This window comes from Trichechus manatus, unplaced genomic scaffold (assembly GCF_000243295.1).
Source record: "Trichechus manatus latirostris isolate Lorelei unplaced genomic scaffold, TriManLat1.0 scaffold00133, whole genome shotgun sequence".
NCBI lineage: Eukaryota > Metazoa > Chordata > Mammalia > Sirenia > Trichechidae > Trichechus > Trichechus manatus.
In genome coordinates, this window is record NW_004444069.1 from 2,723,921 (window position 1) to 2,746,802 (window position 22,882).

Sequence of the window (22,882 nt, forward strand, 5' to 3'; positions counted from 1 at the left end):
CGTTCACTCTACTGATCACACGTGTGCTCTGCCTTGCTGGCTCCTCCCTGTCCTCTGGCTTTCAGCTTACTTGTCTGAGAAGCCTTCTTGACCTTGCCTCTCCTCCCAGATTGGGTTGAATGACCTTTCTGGGTGCACCTAGCACCATCCAGTTTTCCCAATTATAGCACATTTTAGTCTGCATTGTAGTTACTTGTTTATTTCTCTTTCTTCCTCAATTAGATGTGTGCTTTTAGAGGTCAGAGACAAGCACCTGGCACCTAGGATGAGTGAATGAATGAGCAAATAGGAAGGACCAGAGTGGGGAGAAAATAGCTCCTGGGCAAGAGTGTTGGTAGCAGTGGGTTGAGGAAAGGAGCTGGTGGCTGAAGTTGTGTGTATGGAGAGACATACTTTTTTGACTGATTGGATGGAGGAGCTTGAAGGACGAGAGGAGCTGAAGGTGACTAGCTTTTGAACTTCAACAGCTGGGAGTTTGGTGTGAGCATTAACTGGGATAGGTAATACCCCAAAACTCAAAACCTACTGCCGTTGAGTCGGTTCTGACTGATAGCAACCCCGTAGACTTTCCAAGGCTGTAAATCTTTACGGAAGTAGACTGCCACATCATTCTCCCGTGGAGCCACTGGTGGTTTCCAGCTGCCTGTCTTTTGAGATGGAGAATACAGGAGGGATATGTATTGCGGAGACTGGATGCAAAGATATCGATTCTGTTTTAGACGTAATTGAGGTGCCCTTGGAATGTGCGTGTACAACATGACATTGGAAATATGGATCTGGAACTTAGGAGAGAGGTTAGAGCCACATGGAGAGATTAGGGAGTCATTCATATCACTTCCTTTTTTTTTTTTTTTCCCATTGCACTTTCTGAGGTCAAAGTGAGCCCTGTGATGGGGTCATAGAGGTTAGCCTCCTGGGTGCAGGGCAGGGTGGAGAAGGATGGTGGGTAGATCCTGAGGGGCAAATAGAAACACTCCAGCACAGCCCTCCTTAGAGTACAAGCTTCATGAGAGCAGGGACCCTGCTTGTCTTGTTCATTGCTCTATAACTCCTGCCCAGAACAGTGCCTATTAGATGAATGAATGAAATGAATAAATCAGTTCAAAAGAATTAAGAGTAGAGGTCATAGTAGTGGGTGAGATCACCTGGGAGAAGAGAAGGGACTCGAGGGCAGAAATGTGATGAATGCTTACATTTAAGTACGGCCAGAGGGGAGAGGACCAGGGGAAGCTGAGAAGGAAAGGTTAGAGAGGTAATAGAAGAAGAATGTAACGTCAGTGGAGCTAAGTGCAGAGGCCTCTAAGGAAGTTACTGGTTTTAATGCTGTAGAAAGATCAAGTAGAATGAAGACTTAAGCAAAAGCTATTGATTTTGTCAATTTGATAATGAAGAGTGAATGAGAAAGGGGCAGAGAGAAAGAGGGTAGATAATTCTTCCAAGAATTTTGGTGGTAAATGAAGAATGCTGGTAAAAATGATAGTGAAATGAATGATCAAGTCCATGCTGAGAAAAGAAATCACTGGGGCCTGTTGGACTGTGGGTATTTTAGTTACCTATTGCTGCATAGCAGATGACCTCAAACTTAGCACAGATTTACCACAAACTTACCTGTTGCTGTGCAGCAGATTACCACAGAAGAACACACATACATGTTCTCATGGTTTCTGTGGGTCAAGGGTCCAGGCACGGCTTTGCTAGGTCTGCTGCTTCAGGGTCTCTTACAGGCTGCAGTCAAGGTGTCATCTGGGGCTGGGCTCTCGGTTGAAGGTTTGACTGGGGAAGAACCCACTTCTTTGTGGGCTGTTGAACTGAGGGTCTCAGTTCCTTGTGGGCTGTTGGCCATAAGCTGCCCTCAATTTCTTGCCCTATGGGCCTCTCCAGCATACTAGGTTGCTTCATTCAAAGCCAGCAAGGGAGAGAGAGGGTGTCATGGATTGAATTGTGTCCCCCCAAAATATGTGTCAACTTGGTTAGGCCATGATTCGCAGTATTGTGTGGTTGTCCTCCATTTTGTGATTATAATTTTATGTTACAGAAGTTTAGGGTGGGATTGTAACACTGTTACTAAGGTCACATCCCTGATCCAGTGTAAAGGGAGTTTCCCTGGGGTGTGGCCTGCACCACCTTTTATCTTAGAAGAGATGAAAGAGAAGCAGGCAGAAAGTTGGGGACCTCATACCACCAAGAAAGCAGCACCGGGAGCAGAGTGCATCCTTTGGACGCAGGGTCCCTGCACCTGAGAAGCTCCTCGACCACGGGAAGGTTGATGACAAGGACCTTCCTCCAGAGGCTGACAGAGAGAGAGCCATCCCGTGGAGCTAATGCCCTGAATTTGGACTTGTAGCCTATTAGACTGTGAGAGAATAAATTTCTCTTTGTTAAAGCCATCCACTTGTGGTATTTCTGTTACAGCAGCACTAGATGACTGAGACAGTGAGCTAGCAAGATGAAAGTCACAATCTTACGAAACCTGAACATGGAAGTGACATCCCGTCACCTTTGCCATATTCGATTTGTTAGAAGCAAGTCACTAGGTGCAGCGCATACTCGGGGAGGGGATTACATAAAGATGTGAATATCAAGAGGTAGGAATCATGGGAGGTCCATCATAAAGTCTTTCTACCACAGTGGCAAATAGGGTAGTGAGGGGATGATAGGACCAGAAGGCCTTGGACTGGATCTTCAGAAACCGGCGCAGTAGAATGTAGGTAGAAGGATGAGAGATTTCGGAGAGAGGAGTTTTGGAGGTGAAGTTCCACGTGAGGATTAAGATACAATCATGTTGATGAGCTTCCTCAGAAAGCCTTCCCTGACCTCTTGTCACCTCCTCCACCCAATAAGACTGGGCAGGTGCCTTCTCTGTGCTCTCTCCTGTTAGAGCAGTTATCATACTGTATTATAATTGCCATGATAAACCCATCTGCCTTGATAAAATTATGGAATTATTTACTAGCAAATTCCTAGCCTGGTGCCTGGCCGGTAGAGATACCTGCTCTTCCTGTCTTATGATTTTGTTGAGGGTCAAATGAGGTAATTCATGTGGAAGTATTTTGTAGAATGTAAAGTGATATAAAAACAAAAGGTATTAAACTTTATTACCTTTTCCTCTGTCTTAAGTAGAACACATGGAACTTAACTTACATTTTCCTTGTTAACCTGGGTTCGATATATTATACATAAGTTATCAAACTGGGCTTTATTTAACACGGTGATATTTTTAGGGCCTTTTGAGTAGAGTGTTTACTTTTATGATAAATGACCCCAAACTGCTGCACCTTTCAAGTCCTTGCATCTGATTTTTATCGTTTAAAAAAAAAAAATCTGCCCTTGCTGTCCCTTGTCATTTTTTTTTGCCTCTGCGACAATTTCTAGCTGTCCTGCTTCCCTTTCTGATTTGTTGCTTCTAATCTTCTCTGGGCTTGGCAACGTGATAATTAAGCTTATTAGAACTGTGTTTAATGGTAACCAAGCTAGGAGTAGGGGTGGAAGAGACTCTTCTTGCAGTAGAATGTGTGAGTTTTTGTGCATGGACTTCATAAAAATCTGTTTTGGCTTGAGAGTGTGTCTTGGCTTACTTCCTAGGTTTTGGCTATGTTGGGATTAGGTGAGGTTCCCAGATAGCTGAGTTCCGTTCAGGGGAGTGCAACTGCCATTTCCTTAGTGTATGCCTCATTGCTGTGTTATGAGCAACAGTGTCATTCTCTCCTTTAGTTTTGATGAGGTTTTAGGTTAGGTTTTTTTGGGCAGTAGCAAGTGGTGATAGGTGATCGGTCTTCTGTGATTCCTGGACCGAAAAATGTTTGTAAAGCATGGAAAATCTTTTTATGACAAGATCAACACCTATGTGTATATAGTAGTAGCATTGTATTCTACTGCTAATTAAAAAAACCCAAACCTGTTGCTGTCGAGTTGATTCTGACTCATGGTGACCTCACGGGTGTCAGAGTAGAATTGTGCTCCATAGGGTTTTCAGTGGCTGTACTCTTCTGAAAGTAGATCACCAGGCCTTTATTCTGCAGTGCAGCTGGGTGGATTCAAACTGCCAACCTTTCAATGAGTAGCTGAGCACAAACCATTTGCACCACTCAGCGACCTCAGTGCTAGTCTAGATCTCCTTTTCTTTAGGATGTCTTAGATTTTAGATATTCTTTATTCCTCAGTGTCTACATTTGCTTTAACTTTTTGTCAGAGCAACTTGTTTACTTTTTCTGCCCAAACTTTTGCAGTGTTTCTTTGTGGGAAAGCATTATTGTATTATTAGGGAGAGAGCAGTGAGTTTTTGTGGAGATAGCACAAGAGTAGTATAGGAAGCCCTGGTTCTGGTTCTGGCTCTGCTCTTTCTTAGTCTGTGCTGCTTGGCAGGTGCTTGTACCCATGCTTTGGTGTCACCTTCTCCAGAATAGGCTTACTATCTACTCTGCTGTCTCAGGATTAAAGTAAGATTTTATATATGAAAATCCTTATTATACATGGCATTATTCAAATAGAGTGCCTCGTTTGTTGGGTTGATTTTGTTGACATTTTATAATGCTCTGTCTCTAAGGACCTTACATTCTTCTGGTGATGTAGTGGTTAAGAGCTTGGCTACTAACCAAAAGGTCGGCAGTTCGAATCCACCAGCCGCTCCTTGGAAACTCTGTGGGGCAGTTTTGCTGTGGCCTGTAGGGTCTCTCTGAGTCAGAACTGACTCGACGGCACCTAACAACAACATCTCTAAGGAGTTAAAAAATTATTATTATTGTTAGTACTAGTAATGATAAGTACTAGTAAGACAATGTAAAGTTAAACTTTATATAGTTTTTTTCTGAATATATTCTACTGGAATCTATTTGTGCAAATGTGGATGTTTAGTAAGTGCTCTTTGACTATTTTCAGAATGTTGAGCTTACTGGTTTCCTAGCCAAATTAAATTTATGACAATTTTAATGATACTGTGATTCATATCTAGAAAGAATAGCCTATATGTTTCTAAAATCACTTTAAATACACTTTACATGAATCTCTGGTAATAGTGAATCAATTAATGTGATTTCTCAGGTCATAAATTAGACTTGGTATATTGTAGTATTAGTTCCTGTATAAGCTTCTTAGAACTCTAGCTGTTTTGTGTTCTGTTCTAGTTACTTGTTTGCTTTTGAACTCAATTCTAGGTGTTGAACTCAATTTGAGAGCCTAAAATGGTCTGTGCCCCAATTACCTTAGAGGTTACTGTTTCACTTTTTTATTTAGCCTCCTCCAGTAGTAGGAAGCCAGCCGCCTATCAGAATTTTTCCTTTTAACTTGAGTGTATACTTTAATATTCTCTCTGTCCCAGTCCCATGGGAGTGTTGTGAAGGTTATTATAGTAGCACTTACGGTATATTTTAAACGTCTTGAAAATGAACAAAAATTATTTTTGTTCACATAACTTCATAATTTTTTCTTCCCCACTAACCTTTTTTGGTTCAGAGAAAAAGGATGACATTACTTGTGTTTTCGGGAACATGTTGGTTTCCATTCTCAGCTAACGTTAAGCTGATGGTATGGGGTGTCTCCAAAGCATGTCCTTTGACCAACACTGCTCTTTTATTCAGCAGGCTTGTGCTCTAGCCAGAAATTTTAGTATTGGCTCTATTGCTGTCCTTGAAAACTGTGGAGTATTTTTTCCCCATTAGTTCTTAGTGGGTAGAAAGTAGCTTTTTCTTATTGCTTGCTTTCTTGGGCATTGCTGGATTGAGACTCCGGTTCTACCCTGCTTCCTGCTCAGTCATTCGTTCTGTCTCAATGGTTAGAGCAGTCCATGGGCACAGCAATCACAGTGATTATGCAGGGACCAGAAGGATAGGCAGCAGCTTGGGGCTGTGCAAAGAGAAGGGAAGAAGGTGCTTAAAAAAGACAGTTAGATGACCCCACCACCATCACTAAGGCCAAGAAATGGAACTGCTCTTTTTCTTTTCTGTGAACTTTGGGGGGGAATGTCATTCATTCATGAACGCACCAAATATTTGAGCTTCTGTTATGTGCCAGGCATTGTATTAAGTGCTGGGGATACCCTAGTAAAAGCCAGACATCCCTTCATGGATGCCCTTGATAGAGTCTGATTTCAAGTATGTTAGAAAAATGTTTATCAGAGAAGAAAAACTACTAGATTGGTCTTAGATGCTGAATGCTCTTAGGGATTAAAGGTGGAGTTATAGGTTAACGGAAAACATCTCTGAAAGGAATGACTCTAATGTAATTAAAAAACAATTTCAGATGGCATTGTGGCAGAGCGCTAGCTGATCACGAATCCCATTTCTGCTTTTTCCTGAGGATGTAGCCAGGCCACATTTCCCAGCCTCTCTTGCAGTTAGGCGTGGCTTTGTGACTGGATTCTAGCCAGTGGTACGGGAGCAGAGAAGTGCTGTGCCTCTCCCAGGCCTGGCCCTTAAAACCCTCTGCGTATAGTTATCCAGGCACCTTCCCTCTTTGCTGGCTTCATGCTGAGGAGCCCAGTGACCTAGGATGCTCCTGTCACCAGATGAAAGGAGTGCGGGCCTGAAAGTCACTGCTTGGATAAGGGCTGTCTGCTGATCAGGAACACCTGTTTTGGATTTTTACATGTTGTTGTTGTTAGCGATTGTGGAGTTGACCCCGGCTCACGGAGACCCCATGTTTAACAGAATAAAACGTTGCCTGGTCCTGCACCGTCTTTATGATCGTTATTATGTTTGCTGTGGCTGTTGGGTCAGTCCATGTCATTGAGGGTTTCCTTCGTTTTCGCTGACCCTCACTTTACCAACCATGATGTCCTTTACTAGCAATTGGTCTTTCGTGATGACGTGTCCAAAGTAAGAAAGAGGAAGTCTTGCCATCCTTGCTTCTAAGGAACATTCTGGTTGTATCTTATAAGACTGATTTGTTTATTTGGCAGTCCATGAGCAAGATGTAAATATTTATGGTATTTGAGCCATTATACAGTTTGTTCTAATAGCTTCCTAAATTAATCTAAGCATGGTGCCTAGAATGCGAGGCAGAATTGGTGAGTTTAGTAAGGATGCTAAGAATTTTGGACTCTGCTTTAATTTATATGTAATGTTATATGCAATGTGTGGGCAGTGAATTTCAAGAATCAATTTAGTTATGATAAATATGTGACAGAAATTTTTTAATGTAGCACTTCTAATTGGTAGAAGGGGTTTATTGCACTGCAGTGTGGCGTCTCTCCGTCTTTTATTTAATAAGCTTTGTGGATCCTCAGTTAGCTTTAAAGGTGCTCTATGGAGACTTAAACATTCTCAGTCCTTATTTCAAAGAACTGTAAATACAGTTTTCATCATGCTACTTCTCTCTTCAAAAGCATGCAACCACTTATTATATAGCATTTGGTTGCATTTCTTTCACCATTCATATATATATATATGTATGTATACATATATTTTTAAAACGTGGCTCTATGTGAGACCCTTACCTAAGTTTTCTGAAGGGAGACAAAAAGAAATAAAGCATATTCCATCCAGGTCATGGAACCTCCATAAACATCCAGACTCCGTGAGGGACTGAATTGCTGGGCTGAGGACTGTGGGGACCATGGTTTTGTGGGGAACATCTAGCTCAATTGGCATAACAGTTTATAAAGAAAATGTTCTACATTCTACTTTGGGTGAGTAGTGTCTGGGATCTTAAAAACCTGTGAGCGGCCATCTAAGATACTCCACTGGTCTCACCCCTTTGGGAGCAAGGGAGAATGAAGAAAACTGAAGATACAAGGGAAAGATTAGTCCAGAGGACTAATAGACCACAACTTCCACAGCCTCCACCAGACTGAGTCCAGTACAGCAAGATGGTGCCCGGCTACTACCACTGACTGCTCTGACAGGGATCACAACAGAGGGTCCCGGACAGAGCAGGAGAAAAATGTAGAACAAAATTCTAACTCACAAAAAAAGACCAGACTTACTGGCCTGACAGAGACTGGAGAAACCGTGAGAGTATGGCTCCCGGACACTATTTTAGCTCAGTAATGAAGTCACTCCTGAGGTTACCCTTCATCCAAAGATTAGACAGGCCCATAAAACAAAACGAGACTAAAGGGGCACGCCAGCCCAGGGGCAAGGAGTAGAATGCAGGAGGGGCAGGAAAGTTGGTAATAGGGAACCCGTGGTTGAGAAGGGAGAGTGTTGACATGTTGTGCAGTTGTTAACCAATGTCATAAATCAGTATGCGTACTGTTTAATGAGAAGCTAGTTTGTTCTGTAAACCTTCATCTAAAGTACAATAAAAAAATAAAATAAAAAATAAAAAACATAGTACATACCTCTAAGGAGTTCGTGGTGCTTAGTACACAGATAGTTACATTCGTATTTCTCCTTTCTGCCATATTGCTATCATCTGCCCCTAATTTTAGCCTTTAATTATTTGTGTATATTTCTTCATTACATTTTTACAATATTGACTCCTCAACTAGATAGGAGACAGTTTTTGAAGGCAGGAGATATATTTTATGGAGCTTCTGTATCTCCCCACTTGGGCACTTAGAGCAGACATTGGACTCTATACTTAAATGAGTAACCATCCATATAGTTTCTTTTAATTATCATGCTTGGGTATTCTGTCGTAGTTTTGTGCTATAGTTTGTATTAACAAACAGAGGTACTTTTTTCATTTATTAGGAATTCATGGAATTACACAGTGGAGGAATGTTAGGGCTGGGGGGATCTTTTCTGGATGACATCTAATTCCTTATCTTTAGACTGATCATCTACTCATTGCTGCTGAGTTGATTATGACTCATAGCGACCCTATAGGACAGAGTATAACTGCCCCATAGAGTTTCCAAGGCTGTAATCTTTACAGAAACAGACTGCCACATCTTTTTCCCGTGGAGCAGCTGGTGGGTTCAGACTGCCAACCTTTGGGTTAGCAGCCAAGTGCATTAACCACTGCTCCATCAGGGCTCCTTGATTGATCATCTAGCTCCTGCATATCAAAATGTGGCCATGAATCAGTGCATCACCATCACATGGGGCTTGTTAGAGACCCCAGCCATGCGTGTGAATCAGAACCTGTGTTTTAACAAGATCCTCAGCTGATATCTCTGTGCATTACAGTTTGGGAAGTTCTGCTCTTGTTCAACCTGCTATTTTACTAACGAGAAACTGGGAAGTCAGTTTCCCAGAGTCACATAGCTGTTTACCTCAGTGGTTCTCATGTTAGATCACTTGGGGAACCTTTAAAAAATACTGATGCCTGGGTCCCATCCCCAGAAATCCTAGCTTAGTTGGCCAAGATTGCAGCGTGGGCATCAGAATTTTAAAAATCTCCCTAGATGATTGTACTGTGTAACCAAGGCTGAGAACCACTGATCCAGGTTTCTTGATGCTGTAATCAGTATTTCCTTCATCACAACACACCGCGTGGATATACACTTAGAAGCAGTGTTCTCTCCCACTTGATCGTTAAAACAGTGCACCACTCTATTTCATTTCCTTCCCACTTCCCTGTTGTTTTTTTTTTTTTTTTGGAGCATTTGTCCCTATTGGGAAGTACTCCATTTCTGATCAGCCTTGCCCCCATTAAAATATAACTGCACGAGGGCAGGGACCTTGCCTATCTTTTTCACTCCTGTGTCCCAGCTCTTGGAATAGTGCCATGTTAGTACTCAATATCTGTAGAGCAAATGAAAGAACTTGCAGTAGAGAGAGATGTGTTGTCTGCAAGGGAAGCGCAGGCTGCTGCTATAAAGGCACCCAGCAGGGCAGCCCCACCCTGCCAGGGAAGACTTCCTAAGGGACTAGAAGTCTTAGTCAAGACTTAAGAGTCAGCCAGGGAGAGAAGCATGAAGGCTTGCTGACGAAGAGAGGGCTTGAACCTGGATCTGTCTGCCTATTTTTTTCAGTTACCATTGAGTCATCTCCAACTCATGGCGACCCCATGTGTGTCAGAGTAGAACTGTGCTCCATAGGGTTTTCAATGGCAGATTTTTTGGAAGTAGATCACCAGGTCTTTTATCTAAGGCAACTCTGCATGGACTTGAACCTCCAACTTTTTGGTTAGCAGCCAACTGCTTAACTGTTTGCACCACCCAGGGACTCCTGTCTGCCTTTAAAGCCGTGCTTTTCCCATTCTGCTGTGTTCCTTATGGAAAAGAAGTTCACTAACAGTCTGGCTCTCTAGCCTCTTTAAGGCCAGTGCTTTCACCTGTATTCCTGAGCCACCTCTGTATTGTAAACACACAGTTAGAATGTATCTCAAGGGACCACATGAAAGCACCTAGCTCCTTGTCTTAACTCACTTTGAGAATCTGGTGTTTTGAGGGTAGAAAGACTTGATTTCACTCTCAACTTACGTGAGTGAATTTCTTTTCTAGTTAAAATAGCTATTAAGACCATTTAAAGACTACAGCCCTGGAAACCGTATGGGGGCGGTTCTGCTCTGTCCTATAGGGTCACTGAGTTGAAACTGACTCCATGGCAATGGGTTTGATTTTTTTGGGTTATTATGTATGGTCACAGTAATTTTATTTGAATGGGCTGAGTGCATTATTTGTGTGATACATTTCCCTTTCTGATACTGGCAGTGCTGTGGAGAAAGCATGCTCGTTGTGGTCCTTGATATTTCTGCTATGTCATTTTATTGCTTAATTTCTCTGAGTTGTTATTTGATATATTTCACCACTGTTTTATTTATAATCAAGCTTCGAAGTCAGGTATAAAAATCCCTTTTTATGAAGTCGTTCATTAGTGTGTCCCGCTGTACAGCAGTGATTTTCAGAACTTTTGATGCCAGACCGTTGTTGGATGTCTTGATCAGTGGTGATCTTATGCCTTCTTTTTGATAATAGGAAGCCAGAAAGTGTTAAGCCTTGAATGTTAAGACGTTTTTTTTAACATCATAAAATTTCATATTTCACTTCAGAAACTACTTTCCATTAAGATGAGGTGTTGCATAAATGTGGTTAGTAGGCTGTTGCTGGTTTCTCTTGCAAATGTTACAAGAAGTCAGAATACTGCTGACTTTACAACAACCACTTTTCATAATGCGCTGTAATTCAGCGCTCAGTCATAGGAAGAAACTAATGTTGTATTCTCTAAACGATACCTGGATTCTGAGGTTAGGTGTTACCACAGGTTAAATATTTAAATCAAACAGGGAGAGGACAGTAAAAGTCCTGGAACAAGAATTTTCCAGAAACAGAAAAGGAAGAATTAGGGAGCTGATAGTTATCGTGGTAGCTGGTAGTCACGTTCTGGAGAAAGACTTATTATATGGACCTTGACAATAATTTGACTTCTGAAGCTCTTGATTATAGATATATGGGAAAGGAAACTTAAAAATTCATGTAAGTCAAGTTTAGTCTGATTTCAATACTCTTTAGCACAAAAATTTCAGGCAGTCCTCAGTTTGTTCTTAGAAAGTGTTCTTAGAAAGTGTTAGCATTGTTAAAGATTATTAACTGAAGTAATAGCATTTTATATTTGTATGGTACTTCTGAATTTAAAGTACTTTAAAAATTTATTTTTTATTTTTTGTGAAAATATACACAGCAAAGGATACACCATTTCAACAAATTGTGCATGTACAATTTAGTAACGTTATCTACAATCTTCAAGTTGTGTATGTTTGAATGCATTATCTTATTTAATTCTCCCAGGAACCTTATGAGACAGGAAAGAGGTCTCATCTCTACTTCTTTTGGTGAGGTAATACAGGGAGATTAAATTACTTCCTCAAGGACAGCTAATAAGTGGTAGAACTGGGCTCTTCATATTTTAAATATAAAACCTTAAGGGTGATTGTTGAACTTGTAAAATGTCTTTGATTTTCTAAGTATGTAAATATATGGTTTATAATGTAGGATGGATAATCTAAAAGTTATTTAATATTGCAACTAAGCAAAAAAGGTATTCTTAGGACTGAAAGTAATTGGGTGGTAAGACTCTTTCTTTTTCTTAAAGTTACCATTTTGTAGATTTTCACATGAAAAGGTTAATTTTATTTAAATGAAGCAGCCTGAGAGCAGGGATCTTGTCTTCCAACTTCCTCCTGACTTACTACCCCTGCCATACTACTAGTTGGCACACAGTGGATTCTTTTGGATGAGTTGGGTGCTGGGCTTACTGTTGGAAAATGGTTAATAATGTCATCGAATATTGACTGAACTGCAAAAATGAATATGGCATTGGTTCTTCTTAGTAAGAATTTACTGTATGTATGGTACATGTGCCCCCCATTAAAAAGAAAATAACACAAGCCAAACATGTTCACCAACATATCTTTTTCCACACATACATATTTTAAATTTTGAAACAATCTCAAGCCTACAGAAAATTGCAGGTGTAGTGCAAAGAATCTTTTTCTCCAGAACCATTTGAGAATAAGTTGCTGATATGATACTCATGACCGTCGAATACTTCATTATGTATTTCCTACAAACAAGACCGTTCTCCTTCATAACCACAAAACAGTAGTCAATATCAGGAAATTAGCATCAATACATTTCTACCACCAAATCCTCAAAATCCAGTTTTGCCAGTTGACCCAGCGATGTGCTTTGTAGATAAAGGTCCAGTCAGAACCTCGGGTTGCATCCAGTGGTCACTTCTCTTGAGCATGTCTCTAATTCAGAACAGTTCTCGGCCCTTTTTGATTTTCATGACCTTGACACTTTTGAAGATTACAGGCCAGTCATTTTGTGCAGTGTTCCTCAATTTTGATTTGTCTGATGTTTCCTCATGATTAGATTTAGGTTTTATATCTTTGGCAGGAATATCACAGAAGAGCCAGTGTATATCTTTTTTAAAGATTAGTTTTACATTTTATTTTCTGTTTCCTTAGAGCGTTTCCCAAAGTGTATTCTGCGGAACTAGCACCTACTGTGTTCTCAACAGCGTGCCACCTATAGAAGGTAGGATTCGAAAAAGCTTTTGACTTACAGGAAGGGGTGGGCTTGTCAGTGAGAGTAATTCCATCATCTTAGTGCAGTGGAAATAGCCTTTGACCAGGACTGAGAAGACCTGGGTTCTGCCATTAACTTGCTGTGTGATCTTAGATGAGTTACTTAATCCTTCTAGGGGAAGCAACAATTATACTCACCTCATAAGTTTCCTTGAGGATTGAAAAAGGCAAAGCGTTTAATCAAATGGAAAATTCAAAGCATTGAACAAATGTTAGATACTAACACAACAATTCTGTATTTCTAGTATTGAATACCAGGTGATTTGGAGTAGGAGCAGTGTGATACTGTGGGAAAAGCCACAGACCCATGTTTGAATCCCGATTGAGCCACTTATTAGCTGTGGATCTTGGGCAAGTTAATCTGAGCCTCAGTTTCCTCATCTGTAGAACAGGGATAATTATTCCCTGATGGGTTATTGTCAGAATTAAATGAAAGAGTGCAGTGTAAAGTCCTTTCTGGGTGCCTGATATGTGGTAGAATCCCACAGATGTTTACCCCATAGTAAATAATAGAAAATAGATTTACTTGATCACATGTAGTTCAAATGGACTTGAATGAAGTGAAGCAGGTAATGCAGGAGAGGATGCCCTGAAACCCAAGTTGAAGTGACCGATTGCAAAACTTCGTGCCCTACTTTATCTACCCCATCCATATTTTTTTAGATTGAAAATGTAATTGCAGATAAATAGTGAGAAATTTATTGATGAACCTGAGTTATGAGTTGACCTAGACCTAGACCAGAGATTTGGTAATATGATTGACAGGAAAGGGGTAAATCTGGGATACCTAAAAATAGGGTAAGATTTGATGATCATCCAGCAGTAAGAAGAGGAGAGGGGTTGTTAAATAGCAAAACAAATTATGCTTTTCTATTAAAAAGTATTATTTTTAATTTAAAAAGTCTTTTGGATAATTCCAGTTGTGTTTAATTAATTTTGGAGAATTTCTTCAGAAAAGAATAATGAGAAATCAGATTCATGCTTGGCACATAGTTGATGCTTAATTAATATTTATTTTGAATGAATAGTGATTTGAAAGGTCTTAGGCTTGTAATGGCAATATTTGCTGCTGTGGGCACTATGCTGACTTGAATATAACAATATGTGCTTATGTTTTCCTGAATCAGTTCCTACCCTACTAATTAAATCTAAGCACATAATAATTAGAGCTAAACAGAAAATTGTAGAGCTTCCTTTTAATTTTTCCACTCCAAGTTGTTGATCAAATATATTCCCAAAAAGATTGAGCAATTTGATACACTGTTATACCAATTTAGTTTGAACAGTTCAGTTTAGGGGTTGAGAGATTAATCATAATCAACTTAATTGAATTACAGTGTTTGTTATTCAGAGAACCAAAATTATTTTTTATTAATTATGAATCAAAATAGAATGGATGTATCATTTCCAGGTTAGAGTTAATATAGTTATAATTTACCTTGCAGAAGTCAACAGAGTGTTCCAAGGAAAAGGTCAAATGAATTTCTTTGGATTTAAATAAGGATTTGGCAATGTGAATCTCAATTTTTAGAAATAAAATGTGAAAACGAGAAATCTACTTTTTGCCTACTTAACATTAAGTGAATGAGCTTTTTTGTACTTTTTAGAAAGTCTTAGTTAAATTATTCTATGCCTCTAAAATTATTATTTGGAAAATATTTGAAGCTTGACTAGAAAGGATGGTTCGTTCTCTAGAATTATAGCTGTCAGCCAAGCAGATCATCTGTCAATTTCAAGAGCTTCACTAGTTATTTTTATTGTGAAGTAGGCTAGAAAATTATTTTGTAAAGTCATATATCATGCATGCATATTTTGCTAGATACTGATAATGAGATGTTGTACTGTCATTTGGTTGACACTACCATTATGCAGTGTCAAAGTTTAACTACTTGGATTAAATACGGAGGTGCAGTTGAAACCAGTGTATACCTTAATTTTACTGTTAACTCAAGATACTGTAAAAGGATTTTAAAAAACTGGCATGTGTGCTTATCTAATTATTTTACCTTTTACAGTTATTCCCAAAACATTAAAAAGCAGCTTTTAATTAAAAGATATTTTTGTACAGTATAGCTATGCGAGTGGTTCTTTTCCAGTGTAAAAGCAAAGTTACCCAATATACTTTAACTGGAAAAACTGCAATTTGAAAATATGGGAAGTTTTAACATTTTGCCTCTTGGCGTTGATAATATTCTTTTCCCAGTATTAAAATTGCCATCTTCATAGTGCATAGTGGGAAAATTTGTCCATTGTTATGTTTCTTAAAAACATCCAATTTATATTCAGTATGAACCTAAGGTTCTGGAAATAGCATAGTTTAAAAACTGATTAGGGGGAACCTATTGGCCTGTCATACTCCTATTCCTTTTGAACCCACGGCTGCACAGCCCCGTAAAGTGCTATGTTTAGAAACTTTATTGAGACAGTGCTTACACAGCCATTCTCCTTTTCCTTCTTAAAAGCCTTTGGGCTGATTCATCACTGCTTGATTTGGTATCAGAGAGGAAGACTGAGGAATTTTCTATAGCAGTTATGCTGTTGAAAAGAGCACTGTACACACACACATATAGTATATATGCACACACTGCATATATATGCCATAAACATATACACACATGCTTAATACACACATATATAACCATACATAGTTAGACATACTTTATATGCCACAGGACAGCTGGGTTCCTCAAGGAGTCTAAAAGGACAGAACATTTAACATCAGGTTGTGATCACAAACATAGTATTAAGAGCTGGGGTTTAATATTCTGTTCATTATTGTTCAGAATTGTACTTTAAACAGACAGCTTTGTTAGAGATATGACTACTTATATATAATTCAGAGTAGGCACATTGATTGAGCACCTTGAATAGTGTTACTTTCATAGAAGGTACCCTGTAAATAGTGAATATTTGAATTGAGTATAGATTTTAGAATTTCACCTCCACCTTCAGAATCATACACATCATGGGAGATTTTAAAAAATAATAAAACCACGTAGGGGAAGAGAGAAGGGAGGTAAAGTCTCATGTGATTTGGTATTCTATGCTTTAAAGTTTTATGGCCCGTGGTACCTCCCTCAGGAAGATGAAGTGCAGGGAGCATGCATAAGCACATAAAATTACAAAGGTTTTATAGTGTATAATTAATACAGAACTTTCTATGAACTTTGTTAGTTGAGCTATTTCCTTTTGGTTTTATAGGAAGATTTTTAAAAAGCTTAATCTTATTTTTGCTATTAAATTCAAATTTTGGATTCTTAAAAGCAGTCAGTTTTTAATTTTTTTGAGTATACTGCTTATAGAAATATAGGATGGGTATTATAATTCAATTGGTTTTGTAGTTCATGGACCAAAAAGGATTTAGTATGCTAAAACTCTCTTCAAGTTCATCTTTATAAAATATTTCTGTATGATGTAGTAAACATTTTTAGACTTTATTTCTGTGCCCAATATTTTCCTGTTAAGATCTTTTCCTTGAAAAGAAATGAGTTAATCAGACGAAAGATGTTGGGAGAGTATTTTGTTGTGACCTGAGAAACTATTTTTTATTCTTTTATGTTTTTCACATGTTCCAAAATGAGACTATGCTACCCAAGATTATAATAAATAACTGGAAAATATATTGTCGTATTTCACTCTTCACATTATCAACTAATGCCTGTATGCCTATATAAAATTGTTTAATTGTAGAGCATTTTAAGTTAATGAATGACAGTAAATTTTATGAAGATTTGTGTCTGGGAGAGAATTAGAGTTCATCTAATTCTCCTTGATTTGGGAAAACTGAAAATATTAAGTAACTTACCCAAGGTCACACAAGTAGAAGGTAGCAGAACTGGGCCTGACTCAACTCTTGAGTTCAGTACTTTTTTAAATACTTTATTAATACCCAGATAAGTCGATTTAACTGTGACTTAGTGGAGCAGATTCGGTCTATAATGTTTTAATATGTTGCTCCTTAGTTCCTAGTTACGCATTACACCCTTTGGATGGTGGGGCTTCCATTTAACACAAGAAAAATTGGAGTGGGTAATTCAAAACTTTGACCTAAGTGTGCCAAAAGTGGCAAGAAATTTTGAGCCAGACAAAGGGATTTTGTTATAGAAGTGAAATAATAAATGCATATTTAGTGTTATATAAAGGAAATGATCTCTTCTAGAAAGCATCAGGTAGATTGATGATTAGGTAATCAGAAGTACCATATAGTCTGAAAATAATTAACTTTTCTCTAACTCATTTAGAAGAGTTACATTTTGATGAAATATATTAATTATATAGATATGTATATGTGGGTAGTTAACTGCAGATTTAAATCCCTTATAAGATTTGTGATTTGCTTTTGAAACGATAAATTTCATTTGTACCGTAGGAGATGAAGTAGTATTAGTTTACAGATAAAATTTAATCTTATGTATTATTATAATTCTTCATACTTAGATAACTTAAAAACTTTTTCAACTGGCTAATAAAAGATTTCTGAGTTTTGTGAGGTTAAATTATTTTGCAATTTTGGTGTGCTTCATGGCAGCATGGGGAAAGAACTTTTAAAAGTAATGTTCTGGTTTTGGGCAGCTGCTGGGGTAGTCCCTCTTCACTGGCTTGTCATAGAGCAAAAGCTCAGTCTTCCTTTAGTACTTCTTGACCAGATTCCTGCTGCCATCTGTCTGATCAGTACGTAAATGAGTCTTACTAACTAGGAGCCTTCGGATACTCTTGGCTGCACAGTAACTAAACTGAACTGTTGTTTCTGACTTTGCCAGTATACTTAAAAGGAGGTTTTCTCTTTTATTTTCTCTGAATTTATTGTTTTCTTCTTTATAGATGATCATGGGAACAGCAATAGTAGTCATGTAAAAATCTTTTTACCGAAAAAGCTGCTTGAATGTCTGCCGAAATGTTCAAGTTTACCAAAAGAGAGGCACCGCTGGAACACTAATGAGGTAGATACATTTCTGTTTTTTAAAGGTATAATTTTTTAAGGGCAAACATGTTAGACCATTTTGCGTAATATCACTTTATATTAGGTCTAAATTCAAATTACTGAATTTGGGAATTGTATTTGAGAAGAATATTTAATCTGGAATGACAGATACCAACATGCTTCTTGAACTATCTCTGGTCTGCTTGGCTTGCATTGAAAACATAAAATGTGCACGCTAACTTACTAAGGTAGCATGAGTTTTTATATTTGTGTTTTCTTGCATTTTGGTGTCTCTGAGGTGTGGTTAACTCTGTTTCCATCTCAGTTAGACATTAGTTCTTATGTTGTCATGAATTAATATTAAGATACAGCCCCTGTTTTCCACAGAACATTGCAGTGTCTTGACAATGTGAAGTTTCTGTAGAATTGGGAAGGGCAGGCTTCTTATTACCAAACAGCACTTAATTCTTTTTGATGAAGGAAGTTTACTTGGAAGATTAACTGGTTTACCTTAATAGAACGAAGGCTGTATAGTAGATTGTATATTTGTCATGCAGTTAGAAAGGAGATTGATGAAGTAGAATAAATAAAAGCTTATCTTCTTGGATGATGTTTCCTCTGTTTGGCAAATTTTAATCTGGGGGTCATAATCTTAGGGGTGGATTATCTTGTCATCCCTTTTATTTTGAAATCTGAGCATGTCATTTTAGGGTAATATCTGTTTAGTGTGGTGAAAAGAATTGGGCATGTAGTTATCAGTTTGAGAATTATATTCCTTTAATTCAAATGATTGGGGTTACTGGTTTTGCAAAGTTGGTACAAGCTGATTCGTGTTGCTGGCTCATTTACTTCCAAGTTGAGTTAAATAGCACCCTGCCCCTTATTAGGCACTCAGTTTTGTTAAAAGACACAAGAAGAAAATAGTGCTGCCTATTTACCTTTTTCTTTTTTAAGTTTTTTAAAAAGATTCTTTGGCTCTAACTTCTTGACTTAGAATGCTTTTTTTGTTTTGAGTTGTAAGAGATTATAAGGCTGAAAATCTTTTAACTTATCAGTTTACAGATTTAATACTCACTAGTACCTCATAGCTTTGTTATCTTGTCTCAACTGATTTAACATTTTTTTAAGGTATGTCTGTTTTAATTATTTGCATAAATTATATTTTCCTTCAGACAAGTTTTTGCATTGACAAATGTTAGCTAGCCTAGAGGCCTATTGTTTTAATCAGTTATTAACTATTTCAAACATTTAAGACCTGAAAACAAAGTAAATATGCTGAAATTTGTCTTAATAATAGATGGTTACTCTTTCACCAAAATAATATAATTTGGAAACTCTTCAGTAGGTCACAACTTGGCCATCAATTATTTAGAAACTCAGTATGTTTCATAGTGTTCCCAATTAGCTCCAATTTATTTATAAATTCAGTAAACCATATAATAGTTATGTATTCTTTCAGTATCATGTTTTATATGAAATTGGCAATATCTTTTAATTATAATTTGAAATTACATTTGAAACTGGAAATTGCTTAATGAATTAAAATCAGTGGTTTTAGAGTGTCTTATCAAGCTGGATGGAACAGTGTCAAAAATTTAGTTGGTAGATTATTCAGATCAGTGGCTTCAAAACTTTTGAAATTTTTGAGCACAGCTCTTCAAGTCTCACATACTTAATTACCTATAAATTATTTACGTGTTCCGCTATGCTAATACATAAGATGCATTATAAAATGCCCAATAAAGAATTTTCATAGAGGTTGAGGTAAAAAGAAAAATAAGTTCTGTATTTCCTTCCAGGAGCCCAGTATATATCCCCCACCGCCCCCAGACCATTGGTCACAGTGTTGCTTAAGTCCAAGTTTGCAGAAGAAAATACTTCTCTATCTCTTACTGGTGAAATGTAAAACTGGGGGGGTTTAGGGGAGAAAATGTGGATTGTTTTGCACAAGCTATCGCTATTGCTGAAAACTAGCAAGGAGAGTATGTTCGTAAGGCTAGAGGCAACAGGAGGTAACACAGCTAATGTCCTTACACCCTAGTCTCTTGCAGTCATTTGTTCTTTGTTCTTTGAGTAACATGTTAGCTCAACACCAACAAAAAACCTTCTGACAGAACTGAATTTAAAGGTTGGGTCATATTTCTGCGTGGAGGATGTTGGCTTTTTTTTCCTTGTTTTGGCTTTAGGAAAAATAGAGGAATCTTGAGTGTGGCAGCAGAAGACTTAGATCAAGAGTTGTTAATTCTGCAGAGTTTTATTTGGTGATGGTAACCTGCCATCACTTTTTTTCCTTAACTGGCTTGGACAATAGGAGGAACAGAACAATCAGTACTATTATTAATTCACTTACTTCTTTGATTTAACTGGGTATTGGCATTTTCTCATCTTTTGCATCCAGCCATCCTTATGTGGACATTAAAACCTGAAGGAACTCTACTTCAACAGACTTGTCTCTCACTGGGGCTCTGTCCTACGTGAGACAAAGTCGTGGTTAGTCAGAATTGCCCATGAAATCCTTTGAACTGCTCATAAAGTTAAGTTCAGTTGTATTGTCAATATTAAGAGCCTGATCTCCTTCTAGAGTTGGAATAGATTTCTGTGTCTTTGGTTGAGGACCAAATGAAGTAGTCAGCTTGTATTTAGAAGCTACATTGTACAAAACGCACATCTCTTTAAATTGCACTCACTAGGACAAGACTCACATTGGGAGAGGCATGTAGGGACGAGAGCAGTCGAGAGAGCAGCAGATTCTTGTTTTCCATCTCACTCTCATTGCTGAGCATATGTTCACGGCATGGACTGGCAGCCTGGGTTGCCTGTATGATTTCAGCTGTCGTCTTTCTCTGTCTCTCGTATTCTCTGTTCCTTTGCTGTGTTTTATATTTGAGTTCCTAGGTATACTCTGACTCCCCTGTACTTTTGAGGAATTCCTCTACTCAGATCTACCTAAATATTTGTGATTATTTGAGAAAACCCAACTTTTGTACTGTATATGTGTGTGTATAAATAGGAATGTATTTGTCTATTGAGAGGAGGAGAGAGTGAGTGATTGTGCCCATCCATATATTGCCATTTATTGAGCACCTTTTGTTTGCTAGTGACTGGGTACTTCTTTATAATAGTTTCTAATCCTTATAAGATGGGTAATTTTTTCTTTTATAGGTGAAGGTGCATAGGTAGAAAGTAGTTAAAATAATTTGGCCAAGACAGCACACTTGACTGGGCCTGTCTCTGAGTTTAAGTTCTTCTTTGATGCTTATTAGTTCTTAGGAACTTGCATTCTGCTGTGTGTTCTCTAGGCTTTTAATCAAAGACTTGTAACTCTAAACCACATTAGAATACTCAGCAAATTCATTCTGTAATTTAGTTTCGGATTAAAAAGAGTTAACATAGGATTAGTTACCTGGGTTCATATGCTAATGTTTGGTAAATCTGACGTCACCAAAAGAAAGACTATTAGAAGATAAGAGAGATCCTAGCGCCTAGATAAACTGCTTATAACCTTTTGTAACCCACTGAAAGACATAAAAATCTCCTGCCCTTCTTTATTGTTACTTGCAGTTGCAAAATAAGTTAAAGGTTATATCTAAAAAGAAATCAGTTTTAGTTTATGCTTCCTCAAACACCCTTTCTCAGGTTCTGAAGACAAGGAAGGTACTGATAGTGGGATGACATTAATAATACTAATAGCAGACATTTTATTGAGCATCTAGTGTATGCCAGGCACTATTGAGCCCTTTACATGACTGATGTCATTTAATCTTTGAATTAACCCTATGAGGTAGGTTAGTTGTTTATCCTCATATTATAGATGAGAAAACTTGAGCTATGGAGATGTTAAGTAATGTAGCCAGAGCTAGCCAGCCAGAGAGTGGTGACTTAGGACCTCTGGCCCGGCACTTTGGCTTCATATCCCACATCCTTTGGTGCCTCATCCCACTTCCTCCCGATCTGTCCCTAAGAAGAGCTCAGAGTGACTTTTCCAAGGTCTGACAGCTATTTAATGACTTCTAATACTTCTCAGAATAGCACACTGACTTGTTTCATAGAATTATTTGGCTTCTTTATTTGTTTGGATTTTCAAGGATTATACATAAACTTAATGTATTTTTGCATGATGAGATTTTAAAAGTAGCAACCACTCATTTCTTAGGAAAGTAGTTTTGAATCTTAATAGCAGATACTGAAAGGATTTTGTGGACTCTGAATAATGAAGAAAGTATATTAAAAGTAGAAATTTTGCAGCTGTGTAACCATCCTGAACTGAACCTCAAGGGCTAGGCCTGATTTATTTCCAGGGCAGGGTAGAAAGAATATATTATACACAGCACATTTGTAGAAGGACCAACTCTTATTTCATAATCAGTTTGGTATTCACATTTTCATTAAGTGAACTATTACAAGGTTTCTGCATTTTAAGTTAATATTTTTAAGGCCCAGAGCCAGAAATAATTATGCTAATGCAACTTTCTGATAGCACAAATGACTACTTTATAATTATGTATATTAGAACTCCATATATGTTGTCCAGACTGAAATTTCTTTTGTTTAGTCATTAATTAGCTTTAGCTGTTTGACTTAAAATACAACTACTGCAATCCCCAGTCTCCGGATCTAGATTTCAAATGGCATGCTTCCAAAGCCTAACTAATGCAGCACCATGCACCTTTCATAATGAAAATGTTCTCCCCAAACATGTTTAAACGCTTTTGTATGCTACTATTTTTGAATGACAAATGTTCTTTATTTTGTTTGCTTTTCCTCTAATGCAAAGTTTCTCTAGAGTAAGCAAACAAAATAGAATTCTAGTTCATACTGATCTTAAAGTTGCCTCAAATGTTTTTAGTTGGTGGTAACTTCAGAGATTTCTGTATTAAGTGCAGTTTATTTTATTTTATTTCATTTATTTGAGAGTCTTTTTTCTATTTTTATTTTATTTTTTATTTTTTTAATTGTACTTCAGGTGAAGGCTTACAGAACAAATAGTTTCTCATGAAACAGTAGTACACATGTTGTTTTATGACATTGGTTAACAACCCCACAACT

At 37.9% G+C, this 22,882-nt stretch overlaps 1 protein-coding gene across 1 annotated transcript in view; it reads left to right on the top strand.

Moving 5' to 3' along the window:
• Window positions 1-22,882, top strand: part of CAMTA1 (calmodulin binding transcription activator 1) — a 1,148,791-nt gene that overhangs the window by 15,203 nt on the left and 1,110,706 nt on the right. Inside the window, exons 2-3 of the mRNA XM_023739374.1 lie at window positions 12,796-12,865; window positions 17,737-17,855. Coding sequence (XP_023595142.1) covers window positions 12,796-12,865; window positions 17,737-17,855 — 189 coding nt within the window. The remainder of the gene's footprint in view (window positions 1-12,795; window positions 12,866-17,736; window positions 17,856-22,882) is intronic.